The 21,565-nt window shown below is 36.7% G+C and overlaps 1 protein-coding gene across 1 annotated transcript in view; it reads left to right on the top strand.

Moving 5' to 3' along the window:
* Positions 1–20,688, top strand: part of LOC134748857 (uncharacterized) — a 41,107-nt gene extending 20,419 nt beyond the window's left edge. Inside the window, exons 3-4 of the mRNA XM_063683683.1 lie at positions 4,724–4,811; positions 20,503–20,688. Of these exons, the coding sequence (XP_063539753.1) occupies positions 4,724–4,811; positions 20,503–20,653 (239 nt within the window). The 3' untranslated portion in view covers positions 20,654–20,688. The remainder of the gene's footprint in view (positions 1–4,723; positions 4,812–20,502) is intronic.
* The last annotated feature ends 877 nt before the right edge of the window (positions 20,689–21,565 follow it).

The raw sequence follows: 21,565 nt of genomic DNA, 5'->3' as shown, positions 1-21,565 counted from the left end.
GTGCCCCACTACGTCCCATAGTGAGCCAGATAGATGCTCCCACATATAAATTGGCTCAGTACCTCGCGGGAGCCCTCTCAGCATTACGTGGTAACACTAGCACGCATACAAAGGATTCTTACCATTTCATCGGTGAGATTAAAGACCTAACATTGACTGATGATGAGATCATGGTCAGTTTTGACGTCCAGTCGCTATTTACAAGCCTACCAGTACAAGACTGCATTGAAATTGTCAAGAAGAGGTTATGTGAGCAGAACATGTCAGAGGAATATGCTAAGCTGTTGGAACATTGCCTTACATCTGGCTACTTGCTATGGAATGGTGAATTCTACCTTCAAGTCGACGGCGTGGCCATGGGGTCTCCGGTGTCTCCAGTAGTCGCTGACATCTTTATGGAGGACTTCGAGGAGAGGGCACTCTCATTGGCTCCTGTGCGACCGAAGATATTTAAAAGATACGTAGATGACACTTTTACTATACTTCCAAAAAGTTGTGTTTCAACTTTCTTGGATCACCTAAATTCCATCCATAGCAAAATAAAATTTACTATGGAGTTGGAAAAAGACTGTTCTCTCCCCTTCTTAGATGTATTGATAAAAAGAAATCCTGATAACACCCTAGGTCGCACTGTGTATAGGAAACCTACTCATACTGATAGGTACTTAAATGGCAAATCGCATCACCATCCCAGTCAACTTGTTACAGTAGGCAAATCTTTGTTTCAGAGAGCCCAGAGGATATGTGATGACCAGCATCTGGCCGCGGAGCTCCAGCATGCCAGGCGCGCGCTCCAGGCAAACGAGCTCAGGATACCGCGGGTCAACCAGAGGTCCCACATTAAGATCCCCACAGTTGAGCGCAGGCCTGCCATTTGTCAGGGGGGTCACGGACAGGATCAGCCACATCTTGAAGCGTGCTTCTATAAAAACATATTTCAAGCCAATGAAGAAGATGTCACAATTCCTGAGGCCTGTAAAATGCAATACCCCTCTACAGACTGCAGGAGTGTACAGGCTGGACTGTGAGTGTGGCCTATCATATGTCGGGCAGACGAAACGGAGCATTTCCACTCGGGTGAAGGAACACATAGCTGATGTCAAGCACCGTCGACCTAGGTCTGCTGTCTGTGAGCATGTCATGGATAAAGCCAATCACTCAATCAAGTTTGATAAGCCTCTGGTTCTTGCCAAGGAGAAGCGTTACATACCCAGAATGCTGCGCGAGGCCATTGAGATTAAGAAATATCCAAACTTTAATAGGGAAGATGGCTTTTCTCTACCACCAGCTTGGGATCCTGTAGTCCACCTGATAAAGGAGCAAGCGAGACATAGACTGTGAGACCGTAGTGTTGGATGATGCTGGACATTCTGATGTTTTGAAAAGATGTGTCCCGCCGAGTTTGTTGCCGGTCCCATATTGGGATACCCTCCTACAATTTAGGAGGGAATTAAATCTTCTCGGGTCCGTGGTGTAGGGTTGGAGCCGGCATAGTTTTTATCGCGTATATAATATATATCTTTACTTGAAAAATAATTATAGTGTATAACTAGCCTTATGAACCGATTTTGCATGTACAACCAGCCTTAAAGTTTGTAGTCTATGATTGTTCATTATTTTTTTAGTATGTGGGTATTTTTGCATTTTGTAATTTTTCCTCAGTCACCCGTTGACCACGAACGCTGTAAAGAGTTCGAAACGTCGGGATGAATTATAAATTCAATATACGCGATATAATCCGTTTTCATAGTTTTATTTCATGAGTAACTATCGCGGTAACCGAAGACAATATTAGAATCATATAGCAAACCAAAAGTATACAGCTAAAGGGCCCTCCGCACTGCGCGAAGCCGCGAACACGAGTGTGGAGTCTAGTTCGCTAATCAGCGAAATTGACTCCACACTCGCGTTCGCAGCTTCGCGCCGCGTAGTCTGGAGCGAGCTTAAGATACAAGAGCTGCCGCAGCCCGCGATACCTTCATTGACCTTCATACTGTCCGCGCGCCAATGAGGGCTAACGCGTATGAATTCGCCGCTAGGGGCGCTAGTGTAGATGGTGGTCTTTTCCATAGTTCGAAATGTCAAATGTCACTTCAATGACTGACAGTTGTTCTTTAGTGTTTTGGACGTGGGGTGTGGCGATCTATTAGTTCTCTGATCAAGTGGCATCGGAATTCTCTATGAGGTATTTGGTTATTAGCTTTGAACAATATGCAGCAATATGCAGCATGTGCTGGGCACGTGGCATGCACCTCTACCACCACGAGTACGCACACCTCTACTTCTGCTTCTTCCTCCTCGCGTGCGTGCACTTCATTAGAATCAAAGCAAAGCAAATAAACATACATGCATGTTAGTACAAGCCAAATCCCTTTAGCGTAAAAAAAAAATCTTTAACCAAATCAAACGAGATAAAAAAATAAACACTAAACAGAAGTATTATCCATACTTTTCTATCTTCTTTTAAAACTGAACAAAATGGCCACACTCGCGACCTATGAGTCGTCGTATGACCTAATCTTGAGTGTCGGTATGTCGAGTATGGCACTTTTAAATGAAATATTATTGAGTTTTCAATTAAAATATTTTAAACTCTCATTGCCAAATAGTTAACCCAGCGATTTTAGTTTTACTTTAGGTTAGTAGTATTATATATACCTAAATAAACGCCCGATTCCTCAGAACCAAACTCGTTCATGGCCCGATTCTTAGAAATAAAATACCAAAGTAATATGTAAAAACATAACAAATGGACGGTAAAACTATTGTATTGTTTATTACTTACCCAGGCATATTATATTAAATCCGCATACACTTCTTTAAATAGATAAATACTTAAAATCATGTTTTATTGAGCACCAAATATTTGATGATTGCCCTGTGTCCAGACGCTTTATAAATCAATGAGTTTCTACGAATATTTATATTAGAGACACTTGTTCTTATTGCTAGAAATGTTTCTTGTGTTTTCCATAAGCTATTGATAAAGTTTCGTAAACTTAGCTGCGCGCGTAAACGTTGAATTTCCCGCCAAATATGCAATGACCAATCCGTCGACTCCCGACGGCATAGCACTTGCGAACTTTTTAAATCGGTCGGGAGTCGACAGCTTAACACTCGGGGATTTTTGAAATCGGTCGGGAGTCGACTGTTCGACACTCCAGTGAATAAAGGAGCCAAATCTCTATGTATGAAAACTGTCCATCAAAAAACAGTAATTAGGCGGCGCCACCATATACCGAAATACTACCAAAAACAACCTACGTAATTTGGTCGGGTTATTTGTTGCCTTATATGGTTCATGTTATACTCATGTCCCAGAGCCTAACTAGCGCCACCGGAGAGATTAGGAACTATTATTTAAAGCTGAAAGCGGTCACTTTTGCAACGACTCTGCCATAAGAGATTGGCATCCTTTCTATACCATCCATAGTTTTGGACCACCATCAACCATGAAGTTATACCCTAATCTAAATCCGTGTTCATATTATACTCATGTCCCAGAGCCTAACTAGCGCTACCGGAGAGATTAGGAACTATTATTTAAAGCTGAAAGCGGTCACTTTTGCAACAATTCTGCCATAAGAGATTGGCATCCTTTCTATACCATCCATAGCACAAACCCATTCATTTAACATTGAATCGAGTCTCCTTAAACAAGAAATATTTTATCGAAATGTATAGGGCTCTCCACACTACCACACTAGTCACGTGACTTCGTAGCATCCGTCAAGAGCCCTCCACACTCATGCGCGAATCATGGCGCGAAGCCGCGAACGCGAGTCTGGAGTCTAGTTCGCTAATCAGCGAAATCGACTCCACACTTGCGTTCGCGGCTTCGCGCCGTGATTCGCGCATGAGTGTGGAGGGCCCTTCATCCCGTACATTTTTTCTTTTCGATTGGAGATGTACTGTCATCTTGGCTAGCCACCGGTGCCCTTAAAGCTAATCAGCGAACAAAACTCTACAGAAGTTTGGTTACTTTTCAGTAATTTGTACCTTGGAGGACAATTTCTACCAATGGGTTGAGTTTGGGCAGCTAAAAAAAATACATGTCTGTTATTTTTGACTACTCTACTCTGTTTATATATAAAAACTAATCAAATCGGAGCCGGACAGTTCCTTTCCTTGTAAGTCCCACAATCAGAGTGCTTAACGCTTTGCTATTCTCATTGTATTGTATATTGTCGTGTTGGACGCTTCACTTAGGTCTTAGGACAAGAGAGTCTTAAGGGCCCTCCACACTCGTACGCGAATCGCGGCGCGAAGCCGCGAACGCGAGTGTGTAGTCTAGTTCGCTAATCAGCGAAATCGACTCCACACTCGCGTTCACGGCTTCGCGCCGCGTAGTCTGGAGCGCGCTTCAGAAGAAGAAGAGGAAGGCGGTTATGACCTACCTAAGTTGTAAAACTTTAAAGGGCACTCCACACTCCAAATTGCTAGTTAATTACTGGTTTGATTATATGTTGGAGAACATGAAAAAGTAATGGACACGTGTTTTCTTATTTCGGCTCAACGGGCTTAAACTCATATTTTACAAAATATGTAAATAGGTACACTTCAAAGTTTCATACTTTGTTTTTTTTTTGTTAGAGGGTTTGGTCACTCGTGTGTCGATAGATGGCAGTAAATTTGCTGTGACTACAAAATTTACTATGCCACTACCCCCGTATCCTATATATTCTCTTTGCACTAAACTAACCGCATGTTCGTAACTTTACAGACGAAGCGCTAACGTGCAACGTGTGCGACCGCTCGTTCCCCACGCGCCGCCAGCTCAGTGACCACCAGCAGAAGAAGAGACATTTTGGGTATGTACCCAATTCAGACGTCACTGATATACACATCGACCATAATGGTGGCAAACAATAACTTTTATACTTTTTATAATTTTCATATTCTAAAAATCATAAAAAGTATAAAAATTATGAAATCCTTGGAATCAAAGAGCCGCCTGATATGAGGATTAATGCATGTACCTAATATAGCTTTTATCTCATTTGCAGTCTACCACTCAGAACCGTCTAACTATTGTTAGATGTTGAGGATATCTCAAACGGTCTTTTAGTTTTATTTTTAAATATCTGACAAGTGACAGATGGTTTGCCGCGGTTTTGGACAATAATGACATTGACAGGAGATTAAGTTAAGACAGAGAGAAAAACGCAAGTTGTTGGATAAGAGATTTGTATTGTTTTAATTATAGAAAACTCAAAATAAATAATCTATTGTAAACTAATTTGGAGTTTTAGTGAGTGTCTTTTACTATACCTCTCGTTTTTTTTATCATTAGAAAAAAGGCGAGCGATCTTAACGTGTCGTTTTATCGAAAAACACTTTGAAAATAAGTCACAACAAATATAATATACGATCATTTACATACTTTTGCTTTCATAAATCAAATATTGCTATATTTATAAAAAAAACTTGTCAATAAAAAGACACGTGGAAATGGTTTACCTTTTTTTCCAATGCTAAAAGACTAAGTACTTATAGTTTCTAGTCATGTACCAAATAGGAAAGGAAAGAAACGTTCGTGTAGTATATATGTTTTATTTAATAATAGGGAATATTACGCGAAACTCGGCGTAGGTGGCGCCACTACCACAATCTGAGGGTCTATCGCAAAACAAGAACATCGAACTTTCGTTATCTAACATCTCTGTCACCCTTGCGTATTCGAGCGATAAAGAGGCAGTCCGAGTTTTCCGGTAGGTCCCCTGAAAACTTGTCAAAAACCTGTTAAAGGTACAGTATGAATAAGTTACTCTACGGTGCAAAAGCTAGTGCTGCACTCTGGTCGCAGAACATTGCAGTAATAATATCCCCTATTCCTCGTCCTTCGGAAATCTGAAATAAAAAGTTGAGTTTTGTGAGATAGGTAAACCAACAAAGGAACATTCATCAATGATCATTAATGTTTTTTTTATTAGGGTTCCGTACCCAAAGGGTAAAAACGGGACCCTATTACTAATACTTCGCTGTCCGTCTGTCCGTCCGTCTGTCACCAGGCTGTATCTCATGAACCGTGATAGCTAGACAGTTGAAATTTTCACAGATGATGTATTTCTGTTGCCGCTATAACAACAAATACTAAAAAGTACGGAACCCTTGGTGCGCGCGTCCGACCCGCACTTGACCGGTTTTTAGTATTATACTATAGTCTGGCAAACACAATCTGTCAGTAAGTAAGAACAAAGAAAACTATAGGTACAGTCGAAGGCAAAAATTTCGATCCAGACAAATGGCTCAAAAATATGTGAACACGATTTTATTGTCTGAGCGTACACATATTTTTGAGACTTTGGGAATGTATATATATTTATGCCCTTGACTGTACTCATCAATTAAAATGAGACAGTCCTGGGCTAAACTATAAGAAAGCTGTAAATGTCGATAGGTTATTGATCTGAGGTCGATACATCACTAAGCCAAAAATATAACCTTTCATACTTAGCAGAAAAGTTCGAAAATATATGCAAAAATCTATACAGACTTAAACGCAAGTAAAAACGATCCTTATTGGAGGATTTTTTATATTATTGTGTGTTGACGATTCCTATTGGGAGATATTATTTGTATTATTTTATACCTATTCCATTAATATGACACTGTAACCACTGTTCCCATTTGGGATAAATTGACTTTTTATTTATTGTTTCTACTTTTATTGTTCTTGTGTGTTGTGTTTTTATTGTTTTAGTGTAAGTTTTGACATTGTAAATTTACTTATATTTTGGATTTGTAAGTATTTATCTACTTACTCTTATTGTAATTGTGTTGACAATCCTTATTGGAGCTATAATTTTATTTTCATTAGTATTGTTATTATTTTCATTTTTATTTTTATTTTGACGATCATGATAGAAATTCTTATATTTTTGACATTAATGCAAACTTATTATGTAAATTGTCTTTCATGAAATAAATCATCTAATCTAATCTAATCTATATAAACGTAAAAGTCCTGACTGACTGACTCACTTAAATCAACGCCCAGCCCAAACCACTAGACCTAGAGAGCTGAATTTTTCACAATAGGTAGCTTTTATGACGTCAGTATCCACTAAGAAGGGGTTTTTCAAAATTCATCCCCTAAGGTGGTGAAAAAGGGGTTGAAAGTTTGTATGGAGATCATAAATTTTTTTGAGTGCGGGACTTGAAACTTCGTATAAAGGCATATTATTAAAATACAAGAAAACTAGTTTCAGAGTTTTTGAAAATTCATCCCCCAAGGTGGTGAAAAGGGGGTTGAAAGTTTGTATGGAGATCAAACATTTTTATGAGTGCGGGACTGGAATCTTTGTATAAAGGTATATTATTAGCATAGAAGAAAAGTAATTTCAGCTATTTTAAAATTTCACCCCTTAAAGGGGTTGAAAAGGGTTTGAAAGTTTGTATAGGGTTCAAATTTTATTTTAAGATAGGAATTAGAAACTTCGTAAAAAGGTATATCATTAAAAGAGTAGAAAACTGATTTAGCGTTTTTGAAAATTCATCCCGTAAAGTGGTTAAAAAGGGGTAGAAAATTTGTAGGGGTCCTAATTTTATTTAAAGCTATGTACTTGAAACTTTGTAGAAAGTGATAAAAAAGGGGGCTGAAAGTTTGTATGGAGATCATACATTTCTTTGAGTGCGGCACTTGAATCTTTGTATAAAGGCATATTATTAGAATACAAGAAAAGTATTACAGCGTTTTTAAAAATTCATCCCGTAAAGTGGTTAAAAAGGGGTAGAAAATTTGTAGGGGTCCTAATTTTATTTAAAGCTATGTACTTGAAACTTTGTAGAAAGGTATTTAATTAGAAGGCAAGAAAACTTATTTAAGCATTTTTGAAAATTCATCCCCCAAGGTGGTAAAAAAAGAGGTTGAAAGTTTGTATGGAGATCAAACCTCTTTTTGAGTACAGGACTAAACAGGTCAGGACAGGTCTAGGTCTTTGTATAAAGGCATATTCAAGAAAGGCTTCTTAGAAAGGCATTGTATAATATTACAAAAATAGTTATTTGTTATACAAGGGTGCAAAGTTGTATTTTACCCGCGAGTGTTTCAACACACGAGAAGTAAAATACATTTGCACCCGTGTGTAACACAAAACTTTTCCCCTCACTATAGCGAGGAAAGTGCAACATCCACAGGCGTTAGATCATCTTCATCACTGGAATCACTTATTTTTTTACGATATTATAAAAATAAAAAATCTAACGTTTCTTATGGAAATTTAAGGTTTATGACTTAAAATTATTAAATAAAGCTAAATTTGGTCTTTTTTATTAGATTCTCAAACCATTTATTCAATGATAATTAATATCGAACGAACCATTATTATGAGCGTTTTACGTTTTGTTATCTGTCAAGCTACTTAAAGACGCTCCATCCAAGGTCAAATTACTTTCCCCACTAGTGGATAAAATGCGTTTTTCCCCGCTTGTTTTAAAGGATAAAAGACGGCTTTCCGAGCTAGTGAGGGGAAAAAGTTATTTCAACGTTCTTAATAATTCTACCCCTAAGGGTGTTAAAAAGGGGATGTAAGTGTGATATATTCTATTATATACATGGCAACATACTGGTTGTCACTGTTACCGCTCGATTTTATGTCATCTGCCATTAGAATGATTATGGAGTAAAAGTAAGCATTTTCCCTAAGTTGTGTTCTTGTGTTTTATTTAAAAACTTATTAGTAAGTTTATATGTAGTACAAGTTTTCGTTTTAGCTAGGAACATGAAACTTGGTAAAAAGGCATTACTTATAATAAAATAGACGAAAACTGATTGCACCGTGTTTGAAAAGTTTGTATTAATAAAGTTTGCAGCGGGAGCGAACATTTTTTAAAAATAGTGGTCTTGAAAATCTAAGTGTTGAGAGGGATTATATAGAGAACAATTTTTTCAGTTAGGGGCTTGAAACTTCGTACTTTGTGAAAGACAAATTTCATGCGTTGTATATAATTATTAACAAATGATTAACCGTCCCTACTGATATCTTTTGCTGCATAATGTTCTATGCTCATGTAAAATATATAACCACCAACATACAAATCCACGCGTACGAAGTCGCGGGCAACAGCTAGTAATTACATAAACAACATATCAATTTCAATGTTTAGGGTCAGGTCCTATAAATTAATTTCTTCAAAATTGAACAAAACTCACCGGTTAAAGGTTATCGGTTCGTGCGTATTTTCTTTTCTTCCTGTATGCGATTTACAGCCCTCGATCACACAAGACATTATCACAAAGGGAACTTCAAACCATTACAAATAAAAACTCAGCACGTTTTCCAACAATCTTTCAGGAATAGCAACAATATTTTTTTTATTTTTTTATTTTTTGGTGTCCCACTGCTGGGCAAAGGCCTCCCCTCGTTTTCTCCACTCGACCCTGTCATCGGCATTTTCCCACCATTTGGGGTAGAATGCGTCCAAGTCGTCCCGCCATCTCCTTTTTGGTCTGCCTGAACCCCGGCCTGCACCGTCTATGGTGCTCCGTGGGTCCCACTCAGTGACCATTTTGGCCCACCTTTCCGGGTGCATGCGACAGACATGTCCCGCCCAGTCCCACTTAAGCTTAGCGGTCTTGACGCCTACATCTGCAACTCTAGTTCTAGTAGTAGATGGGCAGGATATACAATATGTCGACGAGTACGTTTACTTGGGCCAGATAGCATCCTTCGAGAACAGGCGGTCTATCGAAATCGATAGACGTATCGAGAACGCCTGGAAGAGCTTCTGGTCCATGAAAGCGCTAATGAAGGGTGACCTTCCCTTGTGTCTTAAGCGCAAACTCCTTGACATGTGCATCCTGCCCATCCTAACTTACGGTTTACGGTGCACAAACTTGGTCATTAACTGAGGCCCTAAAATCGAAACTCAAGGTTTGCCAGCGAGCTATGGAGCGTAGTATATTAGGTGTTCGTAGAACTGATCGAATCAGAAACACGGAACTACGCTCCAGCAACAATATAATTAAAATAAACCAAGATGACCGCTGAAATTCCCGAAATATTTCAACTAAAATAATACGACTATGTCAAGTTGTTACAGTTGACACCTACCTGTGAAATAACGAACATATATTTTATTTAGCTGGATTATATTAGAACCACATAGAACCATTTGACATTTTCCTCAGTTCATCTTATGACAATACTGTAAAAAAAACGAAAGAACTTGCGGATTGTTGTCTCACTCACTCATAGACAAAAAGTAATAGCGTGTTGTGAATACGATATCTTTTACCAAGCTTTTATTTTTGCCCGGCTTCTTTGCTTTAGTTATTCTTCTGAGAAAGTGGACGTAGGCACGTGACCGTGTTTGTTTTGACAAATTATAGTCTGCATCTTTAGGTACCAAAAGAATGTAAACAAACCACAATTAGGTATTTTATTGGGCAAGAAAATTCTTCAAGTCAATTAATTTAACTCGATGTGTCAAAACTTAGGTACAGAAGTTTTACTACGATATAATTATTATTTACTTACTCAACGTAAACTAAGCTGCTATAATCGTGCTATTTTGTTAATAGGAATATATCGGAATGATTTGATTAAGCTTCTGTACCGTTATTTGAAGCCTATATTTTAATATTTAAGAGAGCGATGCAGTTTGTCAGTGACGAGCGGTTCCGGTTCATGATTGTGCTGACACCTACCCGCATGTTTCCACCTTACCAATTTCAGTTTTCCCCTCTCCACCAGCGTCCGTGGCGTGCGGCCGCAGATTTGGTTAATTGGCGTTCTGTTTGTCGGAACGTTCGGTTCACTACAAAAAATTCTTAGAAATTCTTAAATTCTTAGAATTTTTTGTAAGTACTAATTAAAAGTATATTTTTTTAAAACGGTGTTACCGTTCGATTATTAATATAATTTAAATTTAAAACATTTGACGGACAGTTCGTGTTCGTTAACGTGTTTAGAGAAGCTGACACCTGATCGATTCCCATCGCGAGCGCAGCGCAGCGGTCGCCGTAAGTAAGCTACTTTTATATTATTTTGTTTACAGTGAATCGATCCGTCTTAAGGCACGGAACAGGCCCTTGAAAAAGTGAAAATGGCAATTTATAGGCCTCCGTTTTAGTGTCCTCCGAAAGGGAGGTTATAACGGTTCCTATTTCAGAATAGAACTGCCTAATTTCAAAGGTCTTAAAAAGACGCGCTCTATAACGTCGTAATTTATGCTAAGTGTGTATGCTGTGTGTTTGCATTTAGTATTTTGAGGAAAAGTAATTACAGTGTTGATGATAGTGAGATATACCTATTGTAACGTTAATTTTTTTCTTTAGTTTAATATTCTTGCCAACCGATAAGTACCGATGTCGATATTGTCGATACTATCGACTTTTCCAATCGCGGCCGCGAACCGGCTTCTTGTTTACGCGATAGCCGGCGCCATGTTATAACGGGCCGCCGCACGCAGCCGCCATTGGAGATCTGACTGCAGCGCTGTACGCACGTCGCTCGTGTATGAGAGCGCTAACGGCCGCGCCTTGTCTCGCGATGCCGAAAGTAATACTACTTGTATAGGGAACAAGTGCTCTTCCACTGCTGTGCCACTAAGTTTCCGATATAATAAGTGTATCTGTTTTCCCCCGCTTTGGGGTCTACCCTACGGCTAATTGGTCGTTCAACCTCCGCGCCTGTGGTCCTCTCGCTGTCCAGCGCTAAACGCCGGGCTGCCACTACGCCAGGAACGCCAGACCAGGACAGTAACATCCAGCTACACACCGATCCAAGTGCCGTCCCCAAAAAGGCTAACGACCCACGCGTTTAAGCCCCAATAAAACACTATCTTTGTAGCCTAGGCCTTGTCACTCATCTGCCCTAGATACCTAACGCTACACTATGACCTGATATTTTCCGTGCATTTCCACATTTTCTGGTACTGTGCAGCTGTAACCAAAATTATTTTCCTTTGCATTGAAATATCATAAAGAAATACCATAATTGGTATTGGCATGGTCACTGTTAAGGCGAAATTTGATTACTTACCTATACGCATCTATACATGCATACTGCATATCTATATGTACCTATGATGAGCCGGCCCGCCGCTGTTTTAGTTGCAATAAATAGTCATAAGCGTATGGACCTGTTTTAATTTCTTCTAACACCTTCACTCCAAAGTGAACCTTATAGACTAAACATTATGGTCCATCGACCACGGATATCATTTACGGTGACCTATTTCGCGGAGTGAATTAAATGTAATTTGGAGTTAAATATGGACAAATCAGTGCAAAAAGTGGACAATAGTACGGATTAAAAAGTGTTTAAGTGAATTAAAGTGAAAAGAACGATATAGACTGGTAATTTTGGAATTTACAAGCAAATGTTTCTACAACCGCTATTGTTCGAACTAAATTGAACTGAGTGATTTGGCATGTTTCAAAGGACAGTTGAATAGTGCGTTTATACATATATAGCGTCATAAGATAGCAGTGGACATTAACTACTTATATGCAGCGCGAACTTAGACTTACCTACGGATTTATGCGCTTACCCTACACGGTAAAAAAGTGAGTGCCGCGTTGGAACATTCTAGAACTTGGTGATTCGGTATTTATTTGGTGATATTGTAGCAGTGAAATTACACAATGGAGCAGATAGAAAAACGTACTTTACTTCAGAAAGATACTTATGAAAAGATAGAAAAGGCTTATAAAAACTACAAAAAGTCGCCTAAAGAGAGGATAACTATTGGATATGTAGAAAGGAGATTGGATACTTTAGATACATATTGGAAGGAATTTAAGATATTGCACGAAAAGTTACTTTTATCGATTTCTGTAGAAGATAGACAATTACTTCCGTACTTCGTCGATGATATGTTTGACCAGTTCGAGGAGTTGGTTTATACATACAAAGGAGAGTTGAGGACGGCGTTATTGAAGCTTAGTTCTGAAATCGAAAAGGTGGACACATCCAAACAAACTGTAAGTAACGCAAGTACATCCAATAGTGAAGTCCGTTTGCCTAGAATTTCCATACCGACTTTTAATGGGAATTATACAGAGTGGCAATCATTTCACGACCTTTTTGTGGCATTAATTCATAACAACTCGTCATTAGAAAATGTACAGAAATTACACTATTTGAAAAGTAGTTTGACGGGCGATGCTGAAGTATTATTACGGCAGTTTTCTATCACCGGAGAAAATTATACTGAGGCATGGGCGATTCTAAAAAGAAGATATAATAACAAGAGATATATCGCGAATACAGTTTTTAAGAAGTTTTTTGGGCAACGAGCGTTATCTCAAGAGTCGGCCTCTGCGATTAAACAGCTGTTAGATAGTACTGTTGAATGTATGAACGCGCTGAAGAATTTAGGTTTGCCTACCGATCAGTGGGATGCAATCGTCACGTTTGTCATCATATCTAAGCTAGATGTCAGCAGTCAAAAACAATGGGAAGAGGCAATTAGTGAAGATAGCTCCGATGACTTACCTGCATTTGAAAGACTGAAGCAGTTCTTGGAAACACGGTTTCGCACATTAGAGATGGTAGAACCTGCAAGTAGAAGTTACAAACAACCACCGAGTGTCAAACCGAAGTCATTTCACACAACGGCTAGCAACGACGATCTGCAATGTACCCTCTGCAAAGAAAAGCACTACATACATAATTGTGAACAGTTTAGCAAGCTACCTATTGAAGAGAGATACAGCTGCGTTCAAGATAACAACTTGTGCTACAATTGTCTTACAAATAAATATATACTTATAAATAAACATAAAAATAAAAGGAACTGTATTATTTGTTGAAACATGAAATATCTAAGACTGTAATTTTACTTTCAAAATCTCAAGTTGATTTATTATTTGTAACATACACCCTTAAGAAGACACTCATTGCTTCACATTCACGCAATTAAGCGTAATAGATTGTATCATGTCCATATTTTAAAGTCTGAATACCACTCTTCTTTTCCCAGACCTGGTGTATCTTGGGAGATTAGGACATGCTCGGAGTTGTTTAAACAACTTTCAACAATAGTACTAATAAATGTACATGGTGATTAAACATTAGATAGTTTATGTTGGAAGGGATTTAAGCACCCTTATTTAAAAAGTTGTTAAGTAACCACTTAACTAAGCTAAGTAAGTAATAGTCAATTACTATGCTATAAGGGGTAATATAAATAATACATCCTACACTTAAAATATTCTAAATTGCTTCCCTATCTAAAACAAGCTTCACGTTGTCTTTTAATATATTTTATTTAGTGTCTATATACATCTAGGAATATAAAAAGGTGATGCTGTTAGAGATAAAGAATCATATCTTTCAATTATTTGTTCTAGTATTTCTCAACCACTACCTACTGAATCTGACAAAAGATTCTAAATGAGTTAGTAAGTAAGCAATTTGAACCGAAACAACCTATAATTTGGTTCAGATAATATAAATTCTTATTATATTGAAAATGTGTGAAATTACCACCACATATGTATGTGGATCGGTCTGTGGCGTTTCCTGCATAATTCCATAATAAAAACCATGAATCAATTACAACATAAGCATTAGCCTTGAGAATCCGAAATACAATGAAAAACAGAAAATGACTATTCTCATTACATCATAATTATGAGTTATTATGAACAGAAAGTTTGTCTCAAATGCTCTGTTAAATGCCACAAATAACTTCATAGATCAGTTTGGACAGTCTTACTGCTAAAAGGTCTTTCCAACTTCTGTTTTATCTATACTGAACATATTCATACAGAAAGTATATAAAAAACGATATAAATGAAATGCAACAATATGATCTGTTGTGAATTTTATTGTATTTGTGAAATTATTTCAATTCACTACTGATTATATAAATATAATCGATTAATTATATCATTACAAATAAAATAAAAATATATAGGAATTGCTCATTATGGCATAAAGCATATTTTTCTTTTTGGAATCCAATTCTTTTTTCCATTTCAGCTCTATTATCGATAATTGTCTTCATCAGGTCCATCATCATCATATATGACCAGAAACACGTCATCCGTGGGATGATAATACACGAAATGTCTTTTAATAGCTAATTAATTTCTTATAATGACACTAGCAGCTGAGATTGACCTAACAAGAAACCCAAATATCTGGATCAAATTTAGCGCATCTTGTCACAGTCATGGACGGGGTCCTGTGTCATGTACATAAATATCAACTAGCTTATTCTAGTATTGTATGCTAATTAAGTGCTGACTTATTGTTTACAAATAATAACATTATTCTGGAAGCTGCTGGAATAAAATATTTGGATTAAGGTCTGTACCAAACACTTATAATATATGCTGAATCCTTTTGAGGCATGTCATTTTTATTATTCCTTTGCTAATCAAAAATTCTGTAGCCTTATCCAGAAGAGAGGCAGTCAGTCTGCTAGCTGCATTAATACAATAAAATAAATAAGTGACTCAGTAGTGCACTTCATAGTCTTCATACCTACTCATATTATACTAATATGCAAAAGAATGCTATCAGCCTTTATAAGGACAAGATCCAGACAGCTGCCTTATTATGAAGATCAAATCTGGGGGTTCATGGCATATACTATTTTCATTAACACTTCTTACAAGCTTCCTATAGCTTAAGCTTGTTTCATAAATTTCATAATATCATATTGTTAGAACGAAATTTTTTTCCTTTTGCAGGCAGTTTGGTAAATTGCCATACATGTTGACTAATACATTCCTTCTAATATCATAAGGAAAAATAACCCTTCAAGGGTTACTCAATTCAATTCAATTATAAATATAAATACTAATTTATTTTAGCCACTCTCACAAGAAACATAAATATCACAACAAATTATGATAATATTTCTTATTCTTATTCTTGATATGTTCCCGGATAGCCCAGTCAGTTGTGCATTAAAATTTTTAAGTTCTCAAAGCCCAATTGCCTTTGGTGAAAATAATCAAACAATACCATTTCCTCCAGAAATATGAATTATATATTGAATTAAATCAAGAGTTTATTCCTCCTTCAAATTACAGATAATGAACAGTAAGTTGTATAAAATACAAAACTGTAGGTGAACAAGGGTACTTACAATACCAAAGACTATACATAGAAAATTTTAATCAGTCAGCCATTGGATGGATGTCTAATATCAATAAATTATAAATTCTGAGCAAGTCCAAAGCTCCAAACTCTCATTTATTAAAATTATTTACCAAACTTTTGGGCCTTTTATAAAGGCAAGGCAAATTGTGGCAACATTTTTCCTACAATTGCTTGGAACCCTTTCACAAGATGGTAGGGTTCAATTTAGCACGAGCTCAGATTTCGATACATTTGTGATAAGGAAATAGAAATTTAATGGATATGTAAGTAATATTAAATAGGTAGGTAGGTTATATAAGTAGGTAGGTAGGTAGATAATAATGTAGGTTTATAGGTATTATGCAATAGTCATATCACATTTCCCAACATTTAAACATTAGTGTCCCCGTTACCTGGTATTGTTTGGTTTTGAAGGGTCTACTAACTTTAAGCCTAAGACATTAAATAAAACAACATTATTAGTTAGGTATGTACTAGAAAGATTCTTATCCAAAGTGTTCGAATGTTTGATACCTCTTGGTACTGTAAAATTACTTTAAACGGTTGGGGGATGATGATGATGATGGACCTGATGAAGACAATTATCGATAATAGAGCTGAAATGGAAAAAAGAATTGGATTCCAAAAAGAAAAATATGCTTTATGCCATAATGAGCAATTCCTATATATTTTTATTTTATTTGTAATGATATAATTAATCGATTATATTTATATAATCAGTAGTGAATTGAAATAATTTCACAAATACAATAAAATTCACAACAGATCATATTGTTGCATTTCATTTATATCGTTTTTTATATACTTTCTGTATGAATATGTTCAGTATAGATAAAACAGAAGTTGGAAAGACCTTTTAGCAGTAAGACTGTCCAAACTGATCTATGAAGTTATTTGTGGCATTTAACAGAGCATTTGAGACAAACTTTCTGTTCATAATAACTCATAATTATGATGTAATGAGAATAGTCATTTTCTGTTTTTCATTGTATTTCGGATTCTCAAGGCTAATGCTTATGTTGTAATTGATTCATGGTTTTTATTATGGAATTATGCAGGAAACGCCACAGACCGATCCACATACATATGTGGTGGTAATTTCACACATTTTCAATATAATAAGAATTTATATTATCTGAACCAAATTATAGGTTGTTTCGGTTCAAATTGCTTACTTACTAACTCATTTAGAATCTTTTGTCAGATTCAGTAGGTAGTGGTTGAGAAATACTAGAACAAATAATTGAAAGATATGATTCTTTATCTCTAACAGCATCACCTTTTTATATTCCTAGATGTATATAGACACTAAATAAAATATATTAAAAGACAACGTGAAGCTTGTTTTAGATAGGGAAGCAATTTAGAATATTTTAAGTGTAGGATGTATTATTTATATTACCCCTTATAGCATAGTAATTGACTATTACTTACTTAGCTTAGTTAAGTGGTTACTTAACAACTTTTTAAATAAGGGTGCTTAAATCCCTTCCAACATAAACTATCTAATGTTTAATCACCATGTACATTTATTAGTACTATTGTTGAAAGTTGTTTAAACAACTCCGAGCATGTCCTAATCTCCCAAGATACACCAGGTCTGGGAAAAGAAGAGTGGTATTCAGACTTTAAAATATGGACATGATACAATCTATTACGCTTAATTGCGTGAATGTGAAGCAATGAGTGTCTTCTTAAGGGTGTATGTTACAAATAATAAATCAACTTGAGATTTTGAAAGTAAAATTACAGTCTTAGATATTTCATGTTTCAACAAATAATACAGTTCCTTTTATTTTTATGTTTATTTATAAGTATATATTTATTTGTAAGACAATTGTAGCACAAGTTGTTATCTTGAACGCAGCTGTATCTCTCTTCAATAGGTAGCTTGCTAAACTGTTCACAATTATGTATGTAGTGCTTTTCTTTGCAGAGGGTACATTGCAGATCGTCGTTGCTAGCCGTTGTGTGAAATGACTTCGGTTTGACACTCGGTGGTTGTTTGTAACTTCTAACAACGGCAGAGAGTTCATGTTGGGTACCTGGCTGAGGTAACTCCTTCAGATGGACAACAGAAAGTTGTTATAGCCCTACCGAAATTAACTTGTCAACATAATATCATTCACGATCTAATTGTTATTCAAGATTGTACCATAGCTAGAAAATAATGGTAGCTAATGAGTTAATCCTTTAATTTATTGACCGAAAGCCCTGATCACATTTACACTGTGGTGACAAGTGCACTTTACATGTTAATTACCTGCCTCAAATACTAAGACTTTTAAAAAGAAACGAGTGAGGCTCGGAGGAATGTATTGAAAACTCGTTTTTGGGTGCCTGTAAAATAAATTGTATCCTGAATACATGTGTGGGATGGATGAAATAAAAAATATAATAATGTTGTCAGAAATAATTTTTAATAAACATACTGATATCTATATACATTCAGTTTTTGACAACCCTCCTTACCCACCTATAAATAATTAGGTGTTGTAAAATATGTCACTTCACACTTAGCCCATTAGTCTATTTCACATTCATCCATGTACCCGGATTGTTAAGTGCACTTGTACTAGTTGTTTCCACCAGTTTCACTTATGAGTATAAATAAATGAGTCACATAAGTCACATTGGCGTTTTCTGACCACCAGGCGATCACAGACACGTCTCAAATATTAAAATATAGGCTTCAAATAACGGTACAGAAGCTTAATAGCAGCGTTTTACCTTACAATAAAACGCTTATTAAGCGAAATACCTTATTTGAAGCCTATATTTTTAACTTCGCCTGTGGCTACAACACTCAGTTGCAATAAACCACATCACTTTTATTTTATTATGCCCGTTGAGGGTACTTTTGGCACACTGCTTTTTCCCCTACCATGCAATATGCAAATAGCAACATCTACTGTCTTTACAGTTCAATGCCAGTGCATACCAGTGATACCAGTGTATGTCTTTGTTTTATTTCGCATCGGAATAATAAATGAACTGTAACCCTTTGGTAAGTGGTATATTGCAACTTCGTTTTATTTAGGTATATTTTGAGACCCAATGAACCAAATCCGCGGCCGCACGCCACGGACGCTGGTGGAGGGGGGTAAAACTGAAATTGGTAAGGTCGAAACATGCGGGTAGGTGTCAGCACAATCATGAACCGGAACCGCTCGTCACTGACAAACTGCATCGCTCTCTCAAATATTAAAATATAGGCTTCAAATAAGGTATTTCGCTTAATAAGCGTTTTATTGTAAGGTAAAACGCTGCTATTAATCAATAGTAATTTAGATTTGTAATACATGCTATTTCTTTGCCCTAGTAAAGAACAAAAGAACCTAAAAAGAGATCGAATATTAAGCCATTTGAGGGTAGATGAAATCATTACACGATTAAATGAAATAGGTTAAAGCCAGAACGATGAGGAACATCAGATAGCTACAGGCAGTTTTTTATTTTAAATAAATGTAAACAATGTAAAAACACATTGTTTACATTTATTTAACTACCTAAAGATAAATTCCGTGCACGGCTGAGGAATGATAGGCATGTTGGGCGTCATGACAGAGTAGCGTCATTTTGTACGTACGGGCGCGGCGCACACCCTCCCACTTCCTCGACCTCCGAATGCACGGAATTGGCGCGCGGACAGTGGTTAGGAGTTTAGGAGCATTCAAAAATTTGTATGATCCCTAGCAAAGAAAAATCGATTTTTCAAAAACCATGTTGATTTTTTTACTTTTTGTTTACACGGCCATTATAGGGGGTATTACTGCAATGTTCTGCCACCAGAGTGCAGCACTAACTTGTTTAGTAAACCATAGAGTAACTTATACATACTGTGCCTTTAATAGTTTTCTGACAAGTTTTCAGAGATAATAAATTATGACATTGATGCACCAAGGCGGTTTGTTTACAGAGGACCTACCGGGAAACGCGAATCCGAAATTTCGCTATCTGCCTCTCTATCGCTCGAATATGCAAGTGACAGAGGTGTTAGATAACGAAATTACGATTTTCTTGTTTTGCCATAGACCCTCAGATTGTGGAAGTGGCGCCCCCTGCGCAGTTTCGCGTAATATTCCCTATTAGATACTTACATAAGTATTTAATTAACACATTAAAATTAGCAACTTGATCAGATAAAAGTTACATTTTGTACGATAACGCAGCAGAAAAAAGTTTGAAAAATCGATTTTTCTTTGCTAGGGAGCCTAAAACACGAAATCAGTGTTCTAAAGTTGATTCACCCTGGTATTTGTTTTTCGCTCCCAACTTTTATAATATTCAAAAATAGATAGAAGTCAAGACACCTTCGTATAGCTATAGTTAATATACCGACATCACTGTTTTAAAATTTACTTAATATTATAATTAATATTAAGTTTGTATAGAGAAGCGACGTCAAATAACGTTGTTTATACATATATTCCAGATGCGTGGCGTGCGACAGCCTGTTCCCATCGCTAATGGCGCTCGAGCACCACAAGGAGGAGTTCCAGCACTGGAGCGACTCGTCCTGCTGCTCGCACTCCGACTCCGAGGACTCCGACGAGTGCCACGAGGACCGCCATCGGCTACTCTAATGCCACCACCTTATTATTGCCGGGGACAACGCATCCAAGCTCGGGACATTCGTGTGATTGCGAGGGCTTTAGGGTAAACGCTTTGCCACTTCAAAAGGGTATAAAATAGATTGTAGGTTTTTATGTACCAAACAAAGAGCCCTTAGTGGACGCCGCTCGACCAAAATTACAAAGAAAAACCGCAAATCGATGTACAGGTTAGCCGTTTGGCACACGCATACTAGAGGTCAAAACAAAATTTTTGACCCGCAGTTCCTAAAAAAATTTCCCTGCGGGGGGTGTGGTAAAACTTTTTTTTGTAAGGAAAAAAAAATTCCAAACCTATAGTGTGTGGTATCATACGAAAGGGCTTTTTGAGGCGATTCTAAAAATATATCACATCATTACATTTCTGCCATTTTTTTTTAATTAAAACAAAAAGAATCGATACACCAAGTTTGGGCTCCTCCAGATACGAAATGGCTGATTTTTTTTTATATTTTTCATGTGTATAATTTTTCAATATTACAATATTGAAATATTTAAAAAAACTAAATGAAATTATTTTCAAAATTGCTTTATTGGGGTTAGATAATAAGATATTACGTATCATTTGTGGTATATTGTACAAAGAAAAATCGATAAGGTATATGGTATCTGAAGGATACAACCTTGATATTTTGTGTCAAAAACTAAACAAACTATATCAACTGATGAAAAAGCGCAGTTAAAGGGTTAAACAGGTATTTCCCGTTGGATATATGGATATTACGTATCATTTTATGATTAATATGTACCGTATCTGCAGTACAGTTCCATTAGTCGCGTTAAATAGGTATTGAAGTAGAACTATTATTATTATTAATTCATTTATTCATATAAAACAATTACACAGTTACATATACATAACTGTGTCACTTTGTAAAATTTAAA

This window comes from Cydia strobilella, chromosome 2 (assembly GCF_947568885.1).
Source record: "Cydia strobilella chromosome 2, ilCydStro3.1, whole genome shotgun sequence".
NCBI lineage: Eukaryota > Metazoa > Arthropoda > Insecta > Lepidoptera > Tortricidae > Cydia > Cydia strobilella.
The sequence above is the reverse complement of the archived record's forward strand: the minus strand, read 5'-3'. Positions and strand labels throughout refer to the sequence as shown.